We start from the raw sequence: 19,941 nt of genomic DNA, 5'->3' as shown, positions 1-19,941 counted from the left end.
AGAGCAATTTTGCATATATACAGATTTACTCCTTAGTAGAATTTGATAAATTGCAAGAATTTTACTGTAAATTTCCCATTCATGGAGAGGAGCAGTATTTAAGAGGGAATCTCATATGTGTACCTGTCCGAGCACAGGTGAGGGTGAGGAACCGGAAAGCGTGGCAGGGGTGAAAGCAGAACGCTGTCTGTTCTGCCCCCCACTGGGCACTGACAGGGACGGCTGAGTGGGCTGTGTTGGCCATGCATCCCATCCATCGCTGTCCTGCTTCTCCCCAGCAGAATTAGATGGCCATCTAAAGTCACATGAGCACAGAATAAAAATGGATGCAGATAAAACTTTAAATGACAATATTCTGCCTGAACTAAGAAAAGGTATCTGTAAATATCTTGTCATGGACAAACTACTTACGTAGTGCTGAAATCTGCCCAGTTACTGGATGTTGAGGAAGAGGAGGTGGTGGGGCATGGAGGGGGAGGGGCGGAGGAGGGCGGGGCTATCGATGCAGGCTCTGTGGAGACCGGCTGTATGGGTGTGGTTGTGGTCGATGAAGAAGCAGATGATATATGGGAACCCAATTTAGGGGTGGAACTAGAAGCAGCGCTAGTCCTCAAACTAAGAGGAACTTCAGACTCTGGAATCTTCTCTGCATAATTGGCAGGGAACCAGCCGGTCTTCCCTTTAATCTCTCCTCCTAGCCATCCAGGTTCACCAGTCTGAGACTCATCCACCTGAAAAGAGAAAGCAAACGAGAGACACAGAATCAGGATGTGAAAGGACACAAAACAATAATCTAAAATAACTGAGTGATGAAAAATCACAGGGAACCACAGGATCTTCATTGTGATATGCATCAGAGATCTGAATACAAACACAAGAATCAGAATACAAAGTGACTGTATGTAATAACAAAATAAAGGACTCATGTTGATTGAAAACAGGAAATTGTATTGCCTTTCTGAGTGAGCTTATGCCATATACAGCAAAGCCTCTGAAATCTGGCAAAAGACTCAACAACAGACACACACATATTATGATCTCTGCACAGGGTGTGTTTTAGCCCAGTGACAGATGAACAATACAGAAACTCATCAAGGACAAAGACAAACTAGAAACAAATAAAAGTGCACGAGGAGCAGAAAACCTCGACTTACCCACTCTCCCTTCACCTTCAGGCAGAGTGAGCAAAGGGAGGACAGAGGCAGGGTCAGAGGTCAGTAAATGTGCACACTAACTGCACACATGCATTCTCTCTTTCACATGAAGAAGAAACAAAATCGCACTCTCTGACAAGCACACATCAGAACATAAACACACTCTCTAGGACTGAAACTCAAGATTTCCCAAGAATGCTATTGATAAGATTTTTCTATTCTCAATTACTGTAAAATATAATATAACATAACATAATATTTGGATTAACTGTTGTTTTAAATCATCTATATACACTACCATTCAAAAGTTTGTGGTTGGCAAGATTTTTTAAATCTTTTTTATCAAGTTTTTTAAAGAAGTCACTTATGCTCACCAAGACTGCATTTATGTCATCAAAATACAGCAAAAACAGTAATATTGTGTAACATTACAATTTAAAATAACTGTTTTCGTATTCAATCAAAAATGTAATACATTTTAAAATGTAACTGATGCAAAGCTGAATTTTCAGCATCATTACTCCAGTCTTCAGTGTCACATGATCCTTCCGAAATCATTCTAATAAGATGATTTGCTGCTCAAGAAACATTTCTTATTATTATTATTAATGTTGAAATTATGCTGTTATGCTGCTTATTTTTGTGGAAACCGTAATAATTCAAATAGAAATCTTTCATAACCTTAAATGTTTTCACTGTCACTTTTACTGATCAATTTAATGGCTCCTTGCTGATAAGTATTCATTTCTTAAAAAACAAGTCTTACTGACCCCAACTTTTAAAAAATAGTGTGTCTATCAGAATAATTAAATAATTAAAATGATATCTAATGAGTAGAATAATAATTAGTTGAAACCCTAATACACATTTTGGTACTAAAAAAAGTGTGAATACACTTCCTAACAGTTGGCTTACCATCACTATGTCTCCAGGAATGATGGTGATCTCATCGTGGCTGCGGGCCTCAAAGGGATACAGTGCTCTATAGAAGACCACCTTTACCTTCTCCTGATTAAAACCAGACACTGGGATCTTATCTATAAAACAAAAACATGAGTTAAGTCAATTTATGCCATTTAGAGTCAGCCTAAAACATCTCAATATTGATAAATGAATAAAAAACAGCTGCAAAACTAATCCAATTCATGTCTGGTTCTACAATCTTCTTTTCCCTCACCTGTCATAGACCAGGGAGAATGAGCCTGTAGTTTTCCCGGTATCGGATGCTGTGTGAAGAGTTTGGAGAGGTTCTCCTGTATTTCGCCTCTGCTGTGGTTCTCCTCTTCACTCACTCGGCTCATCCAGGCCTGAGGCACAGGAGGAGTGGGAGCTTTCCCCAGCCCATCGTCTCTCCATGCTGGAGACACACCATCATCTGCCCCTGACAACCTGGAGGAAAGTAAGAGACAAAATGAATGCCTGTTAAAAAAAGTTAAAGTGAAGTTTTTCCCGCAAAGAATAGCCATAGAAGAACATAAAAATACCTAGACTCTTGTAATTCTGTGGACTTCCTGTCATGTGACGGCTGGGTGATGTCAGCCTCCAGCTCCTTTTGTTTCTGCCTCTGTTGTTTGTTGTGGATTTCTCTCAGCTCCTGCAATGCATGATGGGATATTGGAGGACAGGTAAGGGGGAATATAGGGGGCAACGGGGCTCTGTTTGCACTCTCTCACATTCAGACACACTCGACATGTTCACAACTGCGCCCTGCAAGTGCTGTCTGGACAATTTTATTTCTGACCATCTTACTAAAGTATTGATGTCAAAAGTCTCTACAGTCTATTCCAAACTCCCTGCTATCTCTAAACTTTTTAAATATTTAAAAAAGAAAACATTTTTAAAAAAAATTGCATATACAATTTGTGTGCTTGATTCTATTATTTATGTAAATGTTTATAATGTTAATAAATGGCAAATGACCCACTGATGTAAAAACTGACTAATAAACATTTATATTTAAAGACTGCATGCATAAATCATACACTTGCATGGTACATGGTGCAAACTGCATAGCGACTGTGTTCATGATGGCAGGCTGCAATGCCTGCTTGATAACTTTACATGAAACACTGGAGTCACAAGAGAGGAAACATGGACATCTCAAGAAAAGAGGACTGTTTCAGCTGACCAATGGAAACACTGCTGCGTATGTAATGCCATACCATTCCAACAATAAGCAAGCTCTTTAGAACATCATCAGGATACGGTAGAGGAGTCAGATATTATAAAAAATACAAAAATAAAAAGAAGATTAAAATGACAGATCTATGGATAGCATATACTTTTATGCTCTGGGATCTCTAAATGAAGTTACATTTCTGTTCAAGATTTAATGTCACATAAGCACAATTTACATAAATAAGAGCTATTAAGGAAAGATCACTGCAAGCGGTTTGGTAAAAGACAGACTCTAGAAAAACAGAGAGAGTTAGCCATTCGAGTGCAAAACACACACATACACACACCAAAGCAGTGCCAACGGATGTGAGTGTTTAGATTTCATGAACCAGACGTGCAATTTCTAATGCATTTGTAAATTCACACAGTTAAGTTTGCCTACACTTTAGTCATTTCTTTTTTTTGGTAATTTTTTCTGGGCAAGTCTATATAGCATATTCTTGATCACACCAAGACCAATGTAACTAAATGATACGAAAAAAAAAAAAAAAAAAAGAATATGTAAAAAAAAGAAATATTTGCACTAAAAAAACTCATTCATATTATGTCAATTTCTGAAGAATGTTTGAATTCCAGAATGAATTGTTCAGTATCCAACTTAATAAATAAATGGTTTTTTTTTTTCACTAGCCAGTGAAAAAAAAAAAAAAAGACTAGAACACTGGAAAACAACATGTCTCAAATTCGGTGCAAAGGAGTTCCTGAGGATGCACCGTTTTGCTTTACAGCAAGTTACTCTATTTTGAAAATGTTTTGGGCACAATTCTGGAAACTTCAAAATGATGTTCTCCTTAAGTGACTAGAATTGTAAAATGACAGTAAAATGTATGTAATAGCTGCTAAGCTTTTCAAGAAAAGACTTCAAAGAATGTATCCCTAAAAATGTTGAAGTCCAGGTTCATGCGTAAGGTTGTTTTTAGGAATTAACTGACGCACATGGCTTGGAAAAAAAAGCAGCACGATCAAACGTAGGCGTTAATTACGCTGATCTAAAGACCAGCCTCAGATCAGTGTGCAAAAAGGAATAGCTTTCTACCGATACGTGAAGGTTTAGAATAAAATAGCTACAACGCTGCCTTTGATGGGCTTCTCAAAGGGAGCTGGAGGAGGTGCAGTGAGACACACGAGCAGGGGACACGGTGTAGGGTGAAATCAAAGGTCAGGGGGGAGGGGGAGGGGGAGGGATGACCTGGAAGTAGAAGTGTATATGCTTCAAACAGGCCAGCAGTGCTGCGAGACAGTCCAACAGCACCTCGTCCACAGAGCTCCCTGACTGCAAGAGACACAGAGCCACCCATACGGTCACACCACCATCATCATTGTTATCATCATCAGTGTTTGCACTCTGTACTAATGTGTACTCAAGCTCTACCCATTGCAGAGCTTCTTAAAGTTAATAATCATTTTAAGTGTAGAGCGTAAGACAAACGGACTAGACAACATATTAACCAAAGCAGAGCAGCGAAGCCCATTGCTCTGTTAACTAGTGCAAGCTACAGGCTTGGGGAAAACAATTCTCCAAACTGATTATTTCAGGAATCAGGGCTCGACAATAAAGATAGACCCATGTTACAGGGTCAGAATGAAAGACTTGAGTACGATCAAGCGGAAGATGCACAAAAAACTGCGAGACGCGATACAATTACCAAAGAGTTCTGTCTAGTGTGTGTCCGAACCAAAAAAGAAGAGCACATCCTACATATACACACCCTTAAACTCTGCTGTTAACATGACAACTGGCACACATCTTCTTTTCTATTCCCACCAGGATTTCTTTTTGTGTGATTTACGCATACTTAACCATCTGCGTTCATGTAAATACAGCAACTTTGCGTGCATTTGACCATTGAAGCGTGTGTGTGCCAACCATCTGCGTTCATGTAAATACTGCAACTTTGCGTGCATTTGACCATTGAAGCGTGTGTGTGCCAGTCAGCTTTCTGTGTACACGCAGTTACTACTGCATTTAATATATTTTTTAACATTAAACAGCACGTTCGCTTTATTTTCTCACTTATGCATGTTTATTAAACTATTTCCAATGGTTCGTTACAGGACTCAAAACAGAGTCCAACATTCGGTCAAAAAAAGAATAATTTTAGACCGTAATATGTTTCTTGCAACTGTTATATTTTGTAAACACATTTATTCCTTTTTTAAAGGATTATTTTATAATAATTGTTATATAGTTATAATTATTATTAGGTGTTTTTTGTATTATTTGAAGTATTTTAGTCGTCCATAATGAAGATGCGGCTGGGGCAAAATCTGAGCAGATAAAATATCCTTATAGTTGAGCCCTGTTGATGGCTTAGTAAAGGGAAGTAGTCAAGACAAGACACAACTGGAAGTGTGCAACTCTAACTCCCCTTCATAAAGGGCAACAGAGAGCACAGTGCTGTGAGTAGAGGGTAACAGTTTGGTGGTGGTAGTTTTCTGGAAGGTTAACAGCATTTTCAGGTTGTCTACCTGTCGCCCCCTCTCCTCTTCAATTAGTAGCTCCGACTGAAGGTTCTCCATCCTGGTAGTGTGGGTCTGATAGAACAGCCCCAATGACTGTCCCACCACGAAGGATAAAGCGGAACAAGCCAGAACAAAGAGGGCCAGCCAAGTCGTATAAACACGGCGGAGGGGGGGGGGGGGTTGAGAGGGATTCGGCCAGGATGAATGGAGGATGATGGGGAAGACGAGGGATGGGGTGACAGAGTGAGTAGCAGGCAGATACAGTGAGGAACAAGAGATTGTGTGATGTTGTGAAAATGCTTCTACTTTCTCTCTCTTTGTCTCACTCTGAATGAAGGCACATTAAGGCAAAATTAAGTGTGTTCTGTTGGTTTTATCATATACATTGTATGTATGTTTGGGTGGAAGGTCAATAAGATCTCAATATGCACTCTCTCTTACTTCCTCTATCATTTGTACAGACACACACACACACACACAAGGTCCAAAAGTAACATATTGCCTCTCCAGTCAAAGGTGAGTGGCTTTTTTCCCCAATATTTTTCTCACTGGCCATGAAACAGCTGTTTGCATTTTTTAATAAATATATATATACACACAACCATTCAAAAGTTTGGAGTCAGTAAGTTTTTTTTAAAAAGAAATTAATATCTTTATCCTGCAAGGATGCATTAAATCAGTGATCTCAAACTCAATTCCTGGAGGGCCACAGCTATGCACAGTTTTGCTCCAACCCTAATCAAACACACCTGATCCAGCTAATCAAGGTCTTCAGGATTACTAGAAACTTCCTTGCAGGTGTGAGTTGGAGCTGGTTGGAGCTAAACTGTGCAGAGCTGTGGCCCTCCAGGATTTGAGTTTGAGATCACTGCATTAAATTGATCAAAAGTGACAGTAAAGACATTTATAATGTTACTGAAGATTTCTATTTTATTCTATTATATGCTTTTGAACTTTCTATTCATCAAAGAATCCTGGAAAAAAAATATATCATGGTTTATGATAATAATAAAAAATGTTTTTTTGAGCACCAAATCCTTCATTTCTGAAGGATCATGTGACACTTAAGACTGGAGTAATGATGCTGAAAATTCAGCTTTGCATCACAGGAATAAATGAGTTTAAAAAAGAAAACAATTATTTTAAATTGTAATCATATTTAACAATATTACTGTTTTTACTGTAGGTTTGATTAAATAAATGCAGCATTGCTGAGCATAAGAGAATAAATGTTTCAAAGACATTTAAACATCTTATACCCCAAAACGTTTGAATGGTAGCAATTATATATAGGTTTCTATAAACACTATTAAACAAATATTATATCACAGCTCTAACAAACTGGAGAGTTACTCAATTGTATTCATTCACCAAAGACAATTTTTACTTGGATTTTGCACAAATGTTAATTTCGCACCCTAAACACACACACACACACAATTCAAAATATAAAAGTACTGAACTTCTAGGACTGACTGTCTGTATGTGTTTTTGTATGCGTGTGTGTTTAGGTATTTCAGGGCTTCAGTACCTTCAGCTGTGTGTTGAAGGCATCTATCTCCAATAGTTTGGAGCGCGTCTCCTTCTCCACAGCGTCCAGCTGTTCTCTCAGCTGCTGTTTGGTGGATTCCTTCATATCAATGGCCCTCTGAAGACTGGACAGAGAGTCTCCTACAAAGTAGAAATAAACAGACAACTATTAAAGAGCATTTCTGAGATATTAACATCCTCATGAACCATTCTGCCAAAAGCTTTATCCTTCACTCTGTTACACTGATGTAAACAAAAGGAAGTTTTAACCATCAATACGATCACCAAAAAAAGCTCAATGTGCAAAATAAATAGTAATATTGTTCAAATAATGCCTAATTCACCAATCTGATTACGTAGTTAATAAGATCGTGACTGTTTTCATTCCTCTGTGACCTAAGATGCTGTTTTTGTGTTCAATTAACAACTGTAGTTTGTAAACTTGTTCCTGTAGTGCCAGATGTGACCAGCCAGCAACTACTTTTACAGATTACAGTGATTATAGTACATTGTTTTCTTAAATGTTGCTAAAGTTTTATGTGGGCGTGCTGAGGGCGAGGACTTTGAACACACCGTGATTTGAGTGTCATGAAGTTCAAGTAGTTTGCAAAACAAATGTTGGGCTGATCATCAACTTTAATCTCAGCAATTTTGCAGAGAATTAGAAAATTTGAAATAATAATGGCAGAAGAGAGTACCCCAGTTGCCACCATGAAACAGATATGTTTAATTTTCACTGAATCTCTGAAATCCAACAATATACATTTTTTATATAACAGTGCCCAAAGAAACATAAGGTCACATGTTTGGGTCCAAACAGTGCATCTGTGCCATCAGCACAAAAAACACACCAAGTACTAATGGCAGCCGTTTACCACTTTAACTAGGTAACAACTCAGGAAGAGCAGATACCAGCTTTACTGTTTAATTCAACACGTTTTTGTCACCATGTATACTTTACAAGCACACAACGGCCCTAGCATTTGTGTGCTGTGGCTGTATTTTGAAGAGATGCAAATGTAAAGCACTTTACTCAAAGAAAGACATACTAGCAAGTGTGACAGTAGGAGAAAAGAAGCAAAGTATCCTTAAGTTAGGCTGAATTGATTGGTTCACTGTCTGGAATACACTTTCACTCTAACTAAATTCCGACGTCAATTGGATTCGGGATTGCGCCAAATAGACTAGTCTAGAGTTTTGGATCTTTAAGGGGCCGATCACACCTGACGCGTTTTTCAGGTTCGAAAACGCGAGGTGCACAACACTTTACATTACACAGAACAAGCAGTGCGCTGCGTTTTTATGTTGCTAGGCAACCAATGAAACAGCTGTCCTGTCAGTCAAGCAAACGTCAAATCAGCCTTTTATTACCTTTATTTACTTTCTGTTAACATTGTGGTAGTTACGGTTCGTGAAGTCGTTAAACTCCTGGTAACCCGCGAGAGCACCACAAGTTTATCCTCTATCATCGCACTCTCCTGGCGTTCAAGCAACTGTAGCTTTCATCACTTAAAAGGAAGGCCCGCTTCTCACTTCATTCGATTGGACAGTGGAAAAAAACGCGATGACGTTGGGTGCTTTTTCCGCTCGGAGTTGCTTTTTTTTCAACTTCAAAAACGCGAGGCGCAGCGGGCGGTAAAACGCGAGGCGCAGCAGGCGCATAAACAGCGCGCAAAACGCTCGCTGCCATAGGAAACCAATTGAAAACAGGCGCCTCTCACTGCAAAAAACGCGTCAGGTGTGATCGGCCTTAGGGGTGTTGAGGAAAGTGTTCTTACTGTGCAGACTGTTCTGCTGAACCTGCTTCAGCTGGTCATTCAGACACTGTTTATCAGGAATCAACCGACTCAACCACTGCTGAGACTCCTGATGGATGCAAAAGAGAGAGAAATCACAAAATACTCTGATTACTTTGAAAGACTTATGTACAATACAACTTAAAACTGATATCTTGTGTATACGTATACATTAAAAAAAGAAGAAGATATCTAGTCTAAAGCTCTCCCTCTTCTCTTCCACACACTCACCCAAACTGGAGAGGAGAGACTTTTTCAAATAGAGTGAATGCTGAAAGGACGCTGGTGATGCTTTTGAATGAAGCCAAAGAAGGGAGAGATGAGGAAAGAGAGAAAAGGGAAGAAGTGCACACCTGCAGCTGCTGTTGCAGGCTGGTGATCTCTGCAATGCGGAGCTCTCGCGTCTTATTGGTGCTCTCGATCTCGTGTCTCTGAGCCGAGAGACGGAAACGAATGTCCTGCAGTTTTCCATCCAACTGAGACTTCTTATCATTCTAGATAAGAGCCAAAAAGAACAACACAAGTGAATCTATTAAACTCACATGGAGCCCCTCAAATAGATTATAATTCTGTTTGGTGTCACTAATGATACAGCAATCACAAATGACAACTTTAAAATTAGCATACATGATTTTTTTAACTGCTTTATCAATGTGATGACATCTGATAAATGACCAAGCTTGCATATTTAAATCTGTTAAAACAATGAAGTGTAGTGAAGTGTAGTGTACCAGAGCCTCCAGCTCAAACTCGAGTGTTTTCTTGCGTGCTTTGAGCAGGACGATGTTCTCCTGCTCTCGGTTTCTCTGGGTGAGCAGCTCCTGTCTGCGCGATCTCTCCCACTCTAACTGCCGCTGCCGCTCCAGCTCCCGCTTAGCAGCCTTCGCAAACAAAACACACTCAAAGGGTTACAAATGCTGTCGATAGTGCTAAACATGCACTGAATTTTTGAACGCACCTCTCTTCTCTCGATCTCCTTGCGTCTCTCCTCCTCCCTCTGTCGCTCCTGCTCTCTCTGTCTCTCAAGTTGTTTGTCCAGCTCCTGCTGTCTGCGTCTCTCATGCTCCATTCGTTCTCTCTCCTTCCTTTCTTGCTCCTCTTTCTCCAGCGCTGCCAGTCGCTCCTGCTCTTTCCTCTGCAGCTCAAGCAACGCCTGCCGACGTTTCTCCAGCTCCAGGTTCCCACGCTCAAAGTTCTCTCGTTTCTTATCCTCAAATGTGACTGCGGGGAGGAATGGAGAATTTTAAGATATTTACATACAACATTTAAATGTTTCAAAAGACTTGTAGAAATCTTTGACCCCCATTTTACACCTAGCATTAACATATGTAAATAGTATTAGGATTGGGATCACCGAAACCAGTTTCAGAGGTGGTCATGATAGCTTCTGACCACATTCACTGAAAATGAATACATGCCAATGCAGTTTTGTTAACCATAAACAACTATGCAAGTAATATGTAAAAGGTTGCACTACACATAAAAGATTAACTCTCACTTTGACAGGTTGGGTTGTAAATTTTCCGTCATGCTCTACTTTTAGTATGTCTTCTGATCTGGTCAAATAAAAGAACAATATCTCATGAATTATTCCACTGGACTATACTTGGAATTTCTTCTCCCTAGATCCTCAATCACATCTCTATCAGGGTGCCTTTATTTAGAGAGAGTAACTTCAAAACTTTGTTCACCCATTTTCTTGACTTCTATTGCCTATTAGCATCACTTTCAGAGGTAATGTTTGTAAAGTAGGTAAAAGCAAACCAGAAACCTGATATTTTATCAGCCAAAATGAGGGAAAGCACTCTAAATTATCCGTCAATATTTTTAAGGTCTTTTAATGGTGGAATATTTACAATTAACGAAACCTCTGTGGCGTTTTCCTTTTTTGTCTCGAAAAGTGGTATCAGATCTCACAACACATTGCACTGGAAGGTGTTAATGCAATTTAAAGAGCTAAATCCAGTTAGAGACTATCCAGATACAAAATACACCAATACAAGATACAGGGGTGGTACAGACAACGTCCTAACTGATACAGACAATGTGCAGTGAGACAAATCTCACTGACAAATAGTTTATCAGTGACCTTGGCTTTTGGCTTGCTTAGTTGGGGACATTAAATATTCAACAATATTATTGATCTGCCTTACTTAAGGTGGACGATGAATTTTCTTCTAGAAAAAAACGTTGTTGTATCAATTTCATGTTATCACTGTGAAGCTGCTTTGATACAATCTGTATAGTAACAAGCGCTATATAAATAAAGGTGACTTGACTTGAGCGAGATTCCTTTTGAAAACTGGTCAGTATTTACTCTTATCCCCTGACCTGGAAGTTTTTTATCTGCCTCTTTCTCCTCCTCCTCAGGCTCTTCCTGGGATCGTAGGTCTGTCGAATGGATACTGGTCAAAGACACACCGCTACCAGAACGCACTCTCCTACACAAACAAGAAGGAAATCAGGTACTTTTACATTTAGAACATTCTTGTGCAACTTGACCTCTAAATGTAACAATTTACACTGTTATGATAAAACTTCTTAACTATTAACTTTTAAAATAAATTAGCAGCTATTTTTCAACTAAAATTGAAGCTGATAAATGGACTACTAAACCTTTGAATAAAATGATAAGTGAAAATGTGAAGTTGTAGATTTGTGCCGTCAGTTGAGTCTCTCACCTGAATGTTGGAGGTATGAGGTCAGGTGTCAGTAAAGGGGGGAGGGGCAGACCAGACATGGCCATGTCAATCAAGTGCATGGCCAGAATAAACTCTTCTGCAGTCAACTTCCCATCCTGATCTATATCTGACAGATTCCTTTACAGAGAAGTAGACAAGTAGATGTTATATGGAGTCAAAACAGCAATTTAATCTTTCCTGACCACATGTGACCAGATCACCGGAGACAGATGTTAACATCAAGTGTAAACAGGGCCCTAGGCGATACAAAGATCCCAAGAACAGCATGTTAAAATAAATCGTATTCATATAACAATAACCAGACACCAATTCTAATGTTTACACTGATCCACATTTCAGAACTCTGAGCTTTGTTTGAGTTTTAAATGCGAGACGGAGACATAATATGAAAAATGTGTTGGATCCGCACCAGATGGTGGCCAGCTGAGCCTGTGGTAGACTGGACTGCATTAGAATAGTTCTGGCTTGTGGACCTGAGGCAGAAGAGAAAGAAAGTGAGAGAGAGAGAGAGAGAGAGAGAGAGAGAGAGAGAGAGAGAGAGAGAGAGAGAGAGAGAGAGAGAGAGAGAGAGAGAGAGAGAGAGAGAGAAAGAGAGAAAGAGAGGGAGAGAGAGGAAACAGAAGTGAAAGAGAGAGTTGAGCATGTTGAGTCAGCAGCCTTTGTTTGCTTTAAGCTGTACTAAGTAATCACTGTGACACATCACTAGAGCTTTGAGCTCGTCAAATACATTGAATTAAAAACAAAATTATTATATTCTCTAAAGAAAATATGGACAAAACAGAAGATTATTTAAAAATAGAAGTCAAATCAAAGCAAGTTTAAAAATGACAAACTATAATAACATTGTTAAATATACAGCTATGTAGCGTATAAATTAGATATATAAATAAGATGTGGGCACGGCTACTCAGACAGCTGGTAACAAAGCTGTCTTGATGCCAAAACCCCTCATAGAAGCAGAAAGTTTTCATGTATACAACTGTGACAATAAGCACTTATCAGGATCAACTAAATGCTGGATAATCAAAAGTATGTGAAGAATGCATAGTTCACAGTATAGACTGTGAGACACGCCAGTCTGTTATTGTAGGGACATCAACGTTACATTTTTACGCTTCTAAACATGACGCTTAAGAAAACGAACAATGATTGGTTGCTTCACATGTCAGTCAGATGGCATCTGGGCAGTCCTTGGCCAATGAAAGTTGCAATGGAGTCCATCAGTCTGAAGGTCTGGCTACAAGAGCCAAACAACAAAAGTGTTCAATTGCCTAATGCTTGTCATGTGTCTTTCTTTGTGTGACCATACCTGTGAGATAGCCACTCATCATTTTGTCATGGCTGTTGAAGAGTTGGCGGTACTTCAGCCGAGAGGACTGAGGCACGGCCCAGTCAGAGGGCGGAGGAGCTGCTGGAGCACTAGAGAGACAATGTTTGTGTTAACATCTATGAAATGTTTGCGAATACAGTATAAGTGTGTGTGTGTTTGTGTACCTGGGTGCCTCTACAGACTGGACCTTCTGTAGCTTGATACTGGAACGATTGAACGAAGAGGTTTTGTTGAGTGCAGCCGCTGAGAGAAAGAGAAACACCCATACATTTTCCAGTGAAAGTAAATAAACTGCATGAGCTGGTCTGGGTGGTGTGAGAGTGTATTTACATTACCTGGATGCGTGAATCCACTAATGGGTTGTATCATAGCGGGTGCTCCGTTGGCAAGGGATGGAAGGGGTGGTGTCCCCGATGCTACCAGTGGAGGAGACACACCTACTCCTGGCACTCCTGGAGGCAGAGGGGGCAGGGGCATTGGCGGCACTGCTGGCAGGCCTGGCATGGCACCCATACTGGGCATCCCTGCAGATGGCAATCAAAGACATAATTGAATAATAATTGATGACATTTTTTATAGAATTAAATAGTGGGACAAACGACATATGCTAATAATGTTGATGTACTGCTAATTTAATTTACTTATAACATTCAATGAGCGACTCTAATTCTTTGAGTGACTGAACCAGGATCCAAGACATCGTCCCAGAACAAGGGGTCTGCCATTAGCAAAGAGGTCTTGTCTAATTTATACATAGATCAGTGGTTAGCTGCATAAACTGCTTAGACCAGTCTTAAAAGTTAGTCATCTAAATTTTTTCTTCAAGACTGGTCCTAACTTTTTAAAGTAAGTTACATATAAAGGTATATTTGTCTAATTTGAATTTGTATAAAACTGATTGCCCCTTTGTTAACTGCTAGTTGGTCAAACTAGTTCTTAACAAAGTGGCTAAGTTTATGCAACTGGTCCCAAGGCTGGGCAACTTTGGCCCTCGAGATCCACTTTTCTGCAGAGTTTAGCTGACCCTGATCAAACTCAACTGTCTGTAGCTGTCTAGTAACCCTGAAGATCTTAGCTTGTTCAGGTGTGTTTGGTTAGGGTCGAAGCTAAACTCTGTAGGAAAGTGGACCTTGATGGCCAGAGCTGATCTAGACTAAAAGTTTGCATTTAGCATTCAGTCTTTTCTAATATAGACCTAGTCTGCCTAATGATGTCTAATCTAAATCAGTGGTTCACAACAGAATTAATGTATATATAAATATGTATTCATTTCTTGGAGAACATACAGAATGAGAGTTAAATTAAATGTAATATATCAACACTTCCACTTTCAGCAGAGTTACAGCAGAAATATCTTATTGGATGTGGAGGGCTTTTGAATATTTGTGTTGGACAATGGGTGGGCCCTTCAAGTCAAAAAGGTTGAGAACCACTGATATAAATGGCCTTGAAATAGATTTAATATGTTTTTAAGCCATCAGAATGAGAGCGTTTTTACCAAATGGAGGCTGCGAGGGTATGGAGATGGGCTGCTGCTTCATGGAGGGGGGCAATGAAGGAGGGAGGGGGTGACCCTGCAGCTTCAATTTAATCAGCTTCATTGCGATGGAAAATTCAAGCATGTCCATCTTCCCATCATTGTTCATGTCAGCCAGAGCCCTGCGAAACATTAGGGTGATTTGTTACATTTTATGATATTTAGCAAATCTTTATTGCATCATTTTGCAATAGTGTAATGTGTGTTATGCTGGTGTTTTGTTTTTGTGTGTATGACCCTGTGCACCATCTATATACGAGTAGGGTTGTCAAAAGTACTAGTACTTTGCTACTGAAATTTTTATTTCATGATAATGTGACGATACCAGCCTTTCTGAAGTACCGGTAGTACTGAGTAATGGGTATATTCGCTACCCACTGATAGGAGGCTGTTTTCAAAGGCTCCGATGTGTATCTGTGTAAGCGCACTGTGATGAGCATCAAAGGTTGCTATTTGATCACTGTAGCCAATCACATACACATCTGTTGAGCACGTGAACGCAATGGCCAATCAGAGATGTTTAAGTAAGAATCCGCTCAACACTTCTTAAAACACCAGAGTTTTTGTTCACCGCACCCATGATTGACAGCTTCAGTGATCAAAAAAGGAGCCATAAACCCATAAACAATTTCAATAAAAGTTTTGTTTTTCATGCTGCTCAGTACACTGCAGTTTCTGGATTTACAACTGTATTTAAATGACCGATTGTGTCCGGAACCGCAATGATTGACAGTGATATAACCACAGCAATAGACAGGATAAAACAATCTTATACTTTATGTCGAAATAGATGTGCATTAAGTCTAAGGGTGTTAATGCAAACTAACAGACCTGCAAATAAATTTGTAAAATAGTTCCAACTATGGTACCAAAATTGGTACAGAGAACCATGGAATTTTACTGGTATTGGTACCAATTACTGGAATTTTGGTACCGTGACAACCCTATAAACCTGTATTGGCCATGCCTTATAGACAGGCCATATACTATATGATGAAAACTGTGGTTTTCTATGGTACCACCAGTATTATTATGGTGGTTTTCAATGTGTTTTACAAGATAAAAAAAACAGATTTAGGTACATTAACCTTGTATTATCTAATGAGATATATAAGATTATAAACTGTAAAATATACAAGCATCCCAAAATATTGGAAGCATTGTGATAGTATTTTTTTGTGTGAATTTCTGGCAACAACAGCTGCCAGTTTTATTTACTGTAAATTTAATGGGATATTCTTTACAGTGTATGCAAATTATTGAACAGCAGCATGTAGTGGATTGTGAATGTAGTGCTCTGGATTATAAATGAATGTGTTATTTAGGAATTGTACCATATCTGGGCCAGGATGGGGGGAGGTAGACCTGACTGCAGAAAGAAATTCCTTGCCTGGTCACCTACAGAAAAAGAGGAAAAAAAAAGTGAAATTAATATACTTAAATGTATAAATAAATAAACAGTATTATGATTCATTGTATAAACGAACACAATGGAACAGTTCATGTCAATTTTAATTATTCTAGGTCAATTTTATTATTCTAGTAAAACACTGATGAACATAATTAAGAGTTACGCAAGCCTGTTTAAACCATCTTGTCAACAAATATGTTCAGGGTTTATTGATAGCACTTGAGTGACATTGCCCTACAGGGCGAGTGATCTGCCGGCTACAGTTTGAGTAAGAAAAAAATGTGTGCTTATGTTATCTAACCAATCAAGCCGACTTCCTGCTCTCATGACAGCCTATACTGATGAACTTGCACACACAAAAAAAAAAATTTTTGTTTGTTTTTATACATAGACTATAATGAAAGATTACACCACAACCTTTAACAAATGTAAACTAATAATACCACAGCAGCCTTGATTACCTATTTCTTCCCTTTTACAACCTACCAACTAACACACAAAGCAATGAAAGATGTGTGTGAGAGTTTGTCCCTCTGCAGTGTTAAAAGCAAAATGATGTATGACCTCTTCACCTTCCTCTAAACACTTTTCGTCTTGATAACAGGAGTCTTCCCTGACGCGCACACACAGAACGCCTTTATACTCTCAGAGCCAAAAACAGACTCAATCTCCTCCGTCTGCCTGTGGGCCACTCACTATTTCAGCCGTCCTTCAGTCAACACAAAGAGGCTCTTTGAGATCCACTGGTGAACAGGAAACTCACAAGTACCATCTCTTCAGTAGACATCCAAAGTCCAGCTGGGAAAAGCTGGTTTTACTGTTCGAGTCTTGTGATTTTGATTAGCCCTTTGGATTGGCATACATTATACAAAAAGACCATGAAGTGTGTTTTGTGTACAATGAACACTTCTTTCATTGCAATGTATGAAAAGTTTGGCTAATTAAAATGTTCCAGAATTTTCCTCAGACTTGCAAAATGTCTCCAAAGTGAGTTCGGTGAGAAAGACAGCTTTCTATAACAGGAACAAACATGAGAAAGCATCAACTAGAGACTCCGAATACAAACGGCCTCAGCAAAATTGACAGAGAAAAGACCTTTTCTGCAACATTCCACACCCTGATGATCTGATGATTCTGTTAACATTACACACCATCAACTCATAACTAAAAGTTTCAGTACATGTTTTCAGGGAATCAGAATTTGAACTCTTATACATCAGCATTGCGCAAACGTTTACACAAGCATTAGATGTTTGCTCTTCTGACTAATGTAAACATGGGAAGGTTTTACTGCAGGTCAGCAGCAAAGCCAGAGTTTGTTTGTTTCATCTGAGGAGGTACTGAGACTGACATTAACAGTTCTCAGGCTGTTTTTTATAGTACTTAAGGGGTGGGACACACCAAGCCAACAGTTTTCCGTTGGCCAATGTCGGGCAGTGGGTGAGCGTCGTATAATGACACTGCTGTATGTAGCTTAATTTCTATAAGTTAAGAGCAGCTTGACTCATTAAAATGGTAAGCAAGCGCTGCTGTTTACTAGTTCACAGTTGTGGACAGTTATTATCGCTCACGCAGGGACAGATAAAGTGCGACATGTGCTCAAGCCCAACGTTTTTGCCCAGACACCGCCTACGTGAGCCAACATCACCATTGGCTTTCGTTGCTGCTAGCTCTTTGACGTTGATTTGATGTGTATCAGCCTAATGTGAGTCTGATCGTAGACCATGCAAGTAGATATCCACCCATTATGGACAGAAAACAGGAAGTGGTATGGTTTTAAAATAATGTCATGAAGAATATCCATGGAATATTTATTAGCATGGGAATGTTTAAAAAAAGATGACGGGAAAGAGGTGGTTGCTCTTGTTTTTCTTGTTTGTTTCCACTTCATTTGCTCTCTCTCTCTCTGTGTCTATGCATCCTACAGAGAAATAATAGGCATAAAAATCCGACTACCACAGGTCTATGACTGACTGCACTGCAGGTGGTCATTTGCAATTGCACAGAACTCAAAGGATTTGTTCACGTATTTTAGAGAACATCAAACTCCAAAGGGTTTTAGCAAACATCAGCACTAATGAGAGTTCTTTACTTTTCTCATAGCAGGAAAACTAGTGGTGATTACCTGTGATGAAGCCAGAAGGTGTGGGGGTCAAACTGTGGAACTGCTGGTCATGTTTGGCTCTCTCGTCCACAGATATTACCCATGTCTCTGACCCCCCTACAGAGACAGTCAAACATCAGTATGATGCTTCAACATGTGTTCAATCTGCTAAGATTTTCATTAAGCGACAGGGCACGGGTAAACACAAACCAACTCTTACTGACGTTTTATTGTGTAAAAAAACAACACTGAGAAAATGCAACACAGTCTTATAAAGTGTGAGATAAATGTGTGAGATCAAAATCTAGGATTCAAAATCTACCGTAAATACAGAGTTTCGAGATTTTTGAAAACAAAAGAAATTTTATGATGAAAAATGTATAAAAAATATGATGTACATTGTCCAATTCAACTTTTCACTAAAATTATTGTGTTGATAAAATTAGGGCTGTAACTGATGATTATATAATCAAAGTTAAAATCATTAAATTAAAAACAAAAAGGACAGAGTAAATGTTAACCGGCATGAGGAAAACACACGTTCACTCATCTGAACATAGTAATTATATTAGATTTATACTCCATTACAATAGATTACTCTCATTATAAATTGCTTTATCTATAGTTGTTATATTATACGAATAAATTCAAAAATGTAAATCATTTGAATGACTTAAATTATCCCACTGTATAAAATAAGCCACATTAAAATCAGAAATGAAAACAGAAAATGAAACGTTTAAAGGGCGTTTCTCTTCCATTCACTGATTCACTGACTCTTTCTCTCTCAAACACAAACTGCACTTCATACATATCCACCCACCCTCCATCACACAAACACACACGTGTCAGTCAGTCAGTCAAGGCATCAACTCACCTCCGAAGGGCGTGGGAAACTGAGCCATGGTTCAGTCCGTCAGCTGCCGTCCAGCCGCAAACTCCTGCAAGACAACACAAAGAAACCTTGAGCGTTCATTCACTCACTCAACTTCTGAGAAACAACATAAGGAAACAAGACTTGTTCATCATCCTGAACACACAAAATCATTCTTGTCAGAAAAAAAAGAGGAAAAGACATTTGAGTGAATCGCTTCTGTTCTGACCTGTAGAAACCTTCCTAAAAGAGAAAAGACAAAACACAGAACTCCCCACAAATAAATTCCTGCTTTATCACTCAGGGTACATTTCCACGATAACAATGTAGCCTACTAAAAATTGAAACATTTTCCTTTGCGTTTGTCACGTACAGACAACAACGTTGTTGTCAAAACAATCCCTGATCTCACGGATCCACAAAAACAATGTGATCTGCTGCCAGGCCAGTAGTTGGCGATGTCACTTTTTAAAGAAACACTACACACCTAATAGACTGAACATGTAGCCTAATATGCATGACGTCACCATTTTGAAATTTACATAGAGATGATGGCGGTGTCATTTTCGTAAACTTGCACTTTGCGTTTTCAGGCCCCGAAAATGCCGTTGTTAAAATTAAGCCGAAATATCCCAGAAACAGTTGTTGCTGCTCTAGTCTGCGGGCTCAATCGCAAGCACAGCTGTCAATCATGAAGGTGCACCCCGTTTATATAGCATCAAATAACCATCTAAAACCACACTTATTGAAACAAAAATGAACATTTGAACATGTGTCAGCATGATAATGAGAACTACTTAAAATGACAGAAACCATCTTCTGGAAAAAAAAATATTTCAAATGTAATTGTATTATATTGTTT

The 19,941-nt window shown here is 39.1% G+C and overlaps 1 protein-coding gene across 3 annotated transcripts in view; it reads right to left on the bottom strand.

The window, feature by feature from the left end:
- The window catches only part of itsn1 (intersectin 1 (SH3 domain protein)), a 46,789-nt gene that overhangs the window by 11,900 nt on the left and 14,948 nt on the right, over positions 1–19,941 (bottom strand). For 2 of the 3 annotated variants that reach the window (XM_079864650.1, XM_079864651.1), the window contains exons 2-22: positions 19,083–19,146; positions 18,227–18,322; positions 16,025–16,088; positions 14,652–14,812; positions 13,489–13,677; positions 13,318–13,396; positions 13,133–13,242; positions 12,233–12,296; positions 11,803–11,940; positions 11,453–11,562; positions 10,080–10,342; positions 9,853–10,002; positions 9,475–9,615; positions 9,104–9,191; positions 7,327–7,466; positions 2,639–2,748; positions 2,332–2,543; positions 2,070–2,191; positions 1,155–1,169; positions 412–731; positions 124–295 (exon numbers count right to left, since the gene is read on the bottom strand). In XM_079864650.1, coding sequence (XP_079720776.1) covers positions 124–295; positions 412–731; positions 1,155–1,169; positions 2,070–2,191; positions 2,332–2,543; positions 2,639–2,748; positions 7,327–7,466; positions 9,104–9,191; positions 9,475–9,615; positions 9,853–10,002; positions 10,080–10,342; positions 11,453–11,562; positions 11,803–11,940; positions 12,233–12,296; positions 13,133–13,242; positions 13,318–13,396; positions 13,489–13,677; positions 14,652–14,812; positions 16,025–16,088; positions 18,227–18,322; positions 19,083–19,110 — 2,772 coding nt within the window. In that variant the 5' untranslated portion in view covers positions 19,111–19,146. The remainder of the gene's footprint in view (positions 1–123; positions 296–411; positions 732–1,154; positions 1,170–2,069; positions 2,192–2,331; positions 2,544–2,638; positions 2,749–7,326; positions 7,467–9,103; positions 9,192–9,474; positions 9,616–9,852; positions 10,003–10,079; positions 10,343–11,452; positions 11,563–11,802; positions 11,941–12,232; positions 12,297–13,132; positions 13,243–13,317; positions 13,397–13,488; positions 13,678–14,651; positions 14,813–16,024; positions 16,089–18,226; positions 18,323–19,082; positions 19,147–19,941) is intronic. The other variant, XM_079864652.1, reaches the window with a different exon arrangement.

Source organism: Squalius cephalus (assembly GCF_949319135.1).
Source record: "Squalius cephalus genome assembly, chromosome: 2".
Classification (NCBI taxonomy): domain Eukaryota; kingdom Metazoa; phylum Chordata; class Actinopteri; order Cypriniformes; family Leuciscidae; genus Squalius; species Squalius cephalus.
The sequence above is the reverse complement of the archived record's forward strand: the minus strand, read 5'-3'. Positions and strand labels throughout refer to the sequence as shown.